The sequence below is a fragment of the Lynx rufus genome, unplaced genomic scaffold (assembly GCF_022079265.1).
Source record: "Lynx rufus isolate CCGP_SWC_20201006 ecotype Redwood Valley unplaced genomic scaffold, mLynRuf1.p SCAF_3, whole genome shotgun sequence".
NCBI classification, from domain to species: domain Eukaryota; kingdom Metazoa; phylum Chordata; class Mammalia; order Carnivora; family Felidae; genus Lynx; species Lynx rufus.
Window position 1 is genome coordinate 80,189,969 of NW_025814845.1, and position 6,000 is coordinate 80,195,968.

General features: G+C 36.9%; 1 protein-coding gene across 1 annotated transcript in view; it reads left to right on the forward strand.

Moving 5' to 3' along the window:
* The window catches only part of CUNH4orf17 (chromosome unknown C4orf17 homolog), a 28,268-nt gene extending 22,599 nt beyond the window's left edge, over window positions 1-5,669 (forward strand). Inside the window, exons 5-8 of the mRNA XM_047090698.1 lie at window positions 1,345-1,426; window positions 2,826-3,012; window positions 3,952-3,995; window positions 5,467-5,669. Coding sequence (XP_046946654.1) covers window positions 1,345-1,426; window positions 2,826-3,012; window positions 3,952-3,995; window positions 5,467-5,669 — 516 coding nt within the window. The remainder of the gene's footprint in view (window positions 1-1,344; window positions 1,427-2,825; window positions 3,013-3,951; window positions 3,996-5,466) is intronic.
* The last annotated feature ends 331 nt before the right edge of the window (window positions 5,670-6,000 follow it).

Here is a 6,000-nt window from a genome sequence, read left to right on the forward strand (position 1 = left end):
TACAGAGAACTAGTAGTTGCCAGGGGGTAAGTGGGTAAGGGGATGGGCAAAATAGGTGAAGACGCTTAAGAAATAGAAACTTCCAGTTATAAAATAAATAAGTCATGGAGATAAAAAGTACAGCATAGGGATTGTAGCCAACAATATTATATAATGTTGCATGGTGCCTACATTAATTTGGTGAGCATCGAGTAACGTATAGAACTGTCAAATCACTATGTTGTACACCATGTTGTATTGTATGTCAACTATACTTCAATAATAAATTTTAAAAAAAGGAAAGATTTCAGGCACGCTAGGGAAAAGGATGTTGCAGGAGCTCAAGCAAGAATCGATGATAGTTTAGACTGGGCCAAGGGTGTGGAGATAAGAAGAAATGGAGAGATTTGAGAAACATTTAGAAGAAAGAATTTACTGAATTTGTTGTCTGGCAGCATACTTTAGATGCAAGAGAGTCATCCAGGATGAATCTCAGGGTCTGGCTTGGACATATATTCAGTGTATGCCAGAGCTGTCCATCGAGGTAAGGGAACCAGGAGGAGCCAAGTGTGGAGCAGGTTTTAGAAAGAAGAAGATGGGTTTAGTTTTAGATAATTTGGGTTCAAAGTATCTATAGTATATCTAGGTGGATACATTTGGTAGGCAGCTGGATACATAGGACTGAATTTCAGATATGTCTAAATTCTAAGAACAGACACAATTTAGAATCAAACTGGAAACATCATTACTTGTGCTTAAAGTTTTGTACTTTAATGCTTATTATAGTCCATTTTTATTAGAATTATTTCATATATTTATCTCCTCTATCTTCCACATTTCAGACCCTAGCTCCGAATTTAAAACACACACACACACACACACACACACACACACACACGTCAAGGGAGGATACTGACTGCCAAAAGTGAATTCTATTCCTAGCCCATTGGACCAACCACAGTGTTCAGGGAACTGAGGAAAAATGACTCCAGCTAGATTCACCCACTACGGTACAGCAGGGATACAGTTGTGTGACTGGAAAATCCCAATTAGAACCCATGGTGCAGTGGGAAAGGATCCATTCCCCAAAAAGAAGGAAAGTGAATTGCCCCTCCGGAAGATGTGGATACTGAGCAGACAAAACAAAAGGAACACTGTATTACCTAACCCAAACTATTACGTGTATTGATTTTTTGTTTGTTTTCTCTTTGAAATCTGGTTCCCAGGCTAAAATCCCAATTGACTTAATTGAGCAGTGGGTACAGAGTGACATTTGGGCGATAAGATTGTGGAGACAGTAAAGGAAATCTTGTAACACTTACACCATTTATTTGCTCACTCTGTAATTCTAATATTCTCTGTCAGATTCTGGCAAAGCTCTGTAACGTTTTACGTACTGATTCCCTGGCGGAAGTTCTACAGTGGCTGGTTCATGCCAGCACAAAAGGTGAGATTAAAATAAGCATTTGCAAACACTGGGCTCAGTTTATTGTCAGAAAGTGTGAATGCGCCAATATATGAAGTTTTCTACCTTGGATTTGCAAAGGTAATGTTGCAATATTATTTCCCTAGTACTTCGGTATCAGAGTCTCTGTAGTCCTCTATAACTCTATAACAGTCCTCTATACTGACTGTATGCAACTGGTCACTCAGTGACCCCAAATTTGGTATGCCCCACACTAAACTGCTTTGGGTGGTGTGAAACACGTGTGTCCAGGGCTGGCTTGTGCTTCTTCTCCTAAGTCCATACACCGAGGTGTCTCCCTGAGTATATTTTCTGGCCTACCATGAACCATGAACACAGAGCCTGTTTCCTTTCTCTGGTATGGGTGGCTATTGCACAGCCTTTCAAGTTCTAGATTCTAACAGCTCTGCCAGTTCCCCACCCAAATCATCAAGTCAGTCATCTCTCAGCCTCCTTTTGGGCCTGTGTGGCCTGTTCCATGAAAACATATACCAGTCCCATGTGGGCCAGCCATAAATAGCATAGAGTGGCTTCCCTCAAACCTAGCTCGTCATCAGATTGAGGCAAAACTTCTGAGGTGGGCAGGGCCTGAGAATTTGCATTTCTAACAAGTTCCTAGGTGCTGATAATGCTGGTCTGGGGGCTACTTTTTGAGAATCTGCACCAATAAAAGTTAGGAAATATGGATGTGTTAGAGATAGACTAATATTCTTAAATGGGGAGAATTTTGGCAATAGTACTTTACCCAGGAATTCAAGACTACTTGGCAAGCAATTAAGAAGTATTTGGGGGCAAGGAGTCTTTGATTATTATTTTTTCTTTTTAAGAATGTAACTTAAAAATATACACAAGTAATTAAGTACTTATTGTTGAGGGGAAAAACCCAAATGAACCAGAAAAAAAATATGAGAAAGGAAGAATAATAATCAATAAAATCATCACAGACATCATTTCAGTGACTACTTTGGTAAATATCTTTATAGACATCTTATAACTATTTACTACTTAACTATTAGTCTGTAATTAATGAGATTATATTGTACTTATTATTTTGTGTAGATATGCTTTCTTTTATTTGGCAGCAGCCTGAAAGGCTGGGTTTTGTACTCAATATTTAAAAAGAATTCCACTGCCATTCAGGGACAAGTGCCTCAGTGAGCTAACAGCTCGGGGCACTCTATAGTATCACAGGTCAATAGAAATCAGGTTGATGTGAACCAATTTTTCTGCAGAAACCTTGACTCATGAATAAATGCCTACTTGGAAAACGGATTACCATACCAGCCTTTCACACTAGAGTGCTGGATAAAAGAACCAATCCTGCGTTTCTAGTCAACATGATAATTATAACCTTTATGCCCACCCCTGTTCTTTAAATCAGAAAAAGAGTGGATCTCAGCTTTGATTCATGCTGAAATGGCTGAGATAAATTTGTTGACTCAACGAAGAAACATCTCAGCAGAATTAGCAACAGAGAGTAGGAAGCCACCCAAAGTTAAATCGCCCCCAAATTCACCTGCAAAATCTAAAGTACTGACCAAATCGAGGGAAAGACAGCAACCAACCAGGTAATTAGATATAATGGCTAAGTAGATATGGTACAGAAAGATTTTCAGTTTTCTTTTTGTTACCTTTCAAAACACTAAACATTCTGATGTTTTAAGTCTCCTCTTTATTCAGCAGGGGACCACCATGTGTATTTATTTTCTTTCATTTTCATAAATGTAATATGAGAATTATTCTAAATCCTATTTTAGTCACCCAGACATCTAAGAAAATGTAGTTTTTTTTTATTTGCCCTAAAAATGGAAGCAATAAAGAAAACAGAAATTGTATTATTATTGTATATTTTGTTGAATGCATATCACACAAGTATCACTTTTTGTGTGTGTGTGTGGAACAACGCCAGATTAAAATAAATTGCTTCAATTAATTTCTCTGGCACACTCCTGGAGGCTGCTAGAGGGAAAAATAACTACTACAGCAACTGTAAATTATTTTAGTAGAAATTTTTCTTAAACCTTATAATTTCAATGACAGAAGAAAATACATATTTATGTGTAATACCATGGTGAAAGAATGTGGTAAGATGTTATTTAAGTCGGGAGAGAAAGTCTTGTTACTTTAAAATTAAAAGTTGGGTAAAGCTTAAACTGAGAAAAAATAAATATTCAAAACCCAAGTCACTTTAAAAACGTTTGAGACAGAGGAAAGTTCTGTATTGCAAGTTGTCTCCACTTTAAAGTTTCCATAAAGTTGGAAACTGGGAAATAGGATCAGTCTTTCTACCTTAGGGAATAATATATGATGTACTGTTTAGATATGACTCAAAGTCAGAAGAATTTCTCATTGGGAAGTACCTTTAATACTGTCTACATCGAAAAACAAAGAATTGGGATAAAATATTTAAGATACATATATACTTAGCTTACTGATCATAGTGCAGTCTATAGAAAATACTTGTTTGTATCTGTGAATTTCATTTTCTATTTCTCCATTTGATTTAGAGTGTCAAGTCAAGGATCTGAAGGAAATAAGGAAGTACCAAAAGGTTAAGTACATTTTGTGATACTCAGTTGGTATAGAGAAACCAATAAGTATCTACCTAACTATTTAGGGACACAGACAAGGACAGGGACCTATGGTTTTAAAAGCAGTGCAATACCATAATGATTTCCAATTACTCTTAAGGGACAGTGTGTGCTGAATTTCTCATTGAGATAAATTTGACATAAACTTAACTTTGTTTTGAAAGGCAAAGTGCCTCATCAGGGACAGACACTCTAAGAAACAAGACAGCAGGATACATAGGTTTGGTCTGGCCAATCCAGGAGAGGCCCTGCACTGACCTAACAAAAGGACAGTGATCTCAGGGTTTTGCTTCTTCATAGGTTAACTGTGAAGCTAAGTGATTTTAACTAGAAACCAAGTCAACCGTAGAAAACAGTAAAATGGCAATCAGCCACAAGCAGATGCTTTATGAGACAGCTGAAAAACAATAGAGAGGAGTAGTTCTCTGTTCCAGCCACACCCTACAGTTTGGGCCAACAAGAATCAAGAGTTGTAGAATGTCCTACTTCGGTTCAGAATAGCCCAACTGAAACATCCCTGTGGGTTTGGCAGCTCCTAACTTAAAACAAGTGTAGCAACGATGACTATAGAGCAAAGACCAGGAGGAATATGTCTATAAGCCTCAAACAAAAGTCTGTCCTGTTATATCTACAAGTTTCCCTTATACCAAGAATGATATGGTAATCAGAGTTCTTTGAGGTCACTCTAAACCCCAGTGGCTTTTGTTAGGGTTAACACCAAAGAGGGCCCATGTGTTAATAGGCAATAAGAAATAAAACTTAGAAGTTAGAAAATACTCCCTTATACTGACATGCCAAGGATGGTCTATTATATCTGATTCCTACCAAACTCCTCACCCTAAGACCACAAAGTCATGACAGTGATGGTTTCTATTACTCAGCTTTACGTCTTACCTGTTGGCCCCAAATATATTTTACCCTATCTAGATATTTGGAAAACTTTTGTATAGAAGCCCCAATCATACTTGTCTCCAGGGGTGATAGTCAGCATCTCCCCAAATCCTTATTCTGGCTTGGGTTTGACCATACAGGTCTTGGGAAGCTCTTATGAATACAATTGACTTGTTTTAATCTGCTTACCTATTTTCTTTTTTGTCTTTCAAAACCATAGATCCTTTTCCTTCCTCCCACTGTTCCCATTCTTACCTATCACCTCTACAGATCACTAATTCTAATTAATTCCTACCAAAATAATGTTTGATTTTAAGAGGATAGAACATATCCTGCATGTTATAGAAAATATTACTCATTAAAAATGAGCAGGTAGTAAGAAAGATGAGACTGGCTTCTTTTATGAATATTGGGTATATTTGATTGGCCTAAACTTCATATAGTTTTTTTTTTTTTTTGTTATGTCATTTGCTACTAAAACACGGCAGAAGCTATATTTATGTCTCAATTTTGGCCTTATTTAGACTTTTTCTATTTCAGAGGCTGAACACAGGCCTCCATTTTTTATAAGAAGAAATAAGATGAAAATGCCCATTGCAGAATATTTCAGCAGACCAAAGTCTCCTCCCAGGCCTAAAACTCAGGAAAGCATATCAACAAAACCAATGTCAGCAAGAAGTATACAACAAGGATGCACTCTCTCTCCCCAGAGAGCATTTTATCCTTTAACATTCCAAAGGTAGAAATTCTGGACTGCGCTATTTCTTTCACAAACATGATCTTCACTCCATTACAACATCAAATTATTTTTTTTAAATATTTTGGTATCAAAGAATCAATAACTCCTCTATTTGGTGGCACATGTTCAAAGCACCTGTGTATAATGCTACTAAATAAATATTAATGGAGACAGTATTTCTATTTGTGGTTAATTTTAGCATGATATGTAAAAGAAGTATGTTAATTTATATACCATATTTCTAGTCTTACACTAATTGCATTAATACATATGCTCAGGGCCCTGATGCTAGAAAAAAAATCCATAACAGAATTAGACAGCTACAATTTGACACA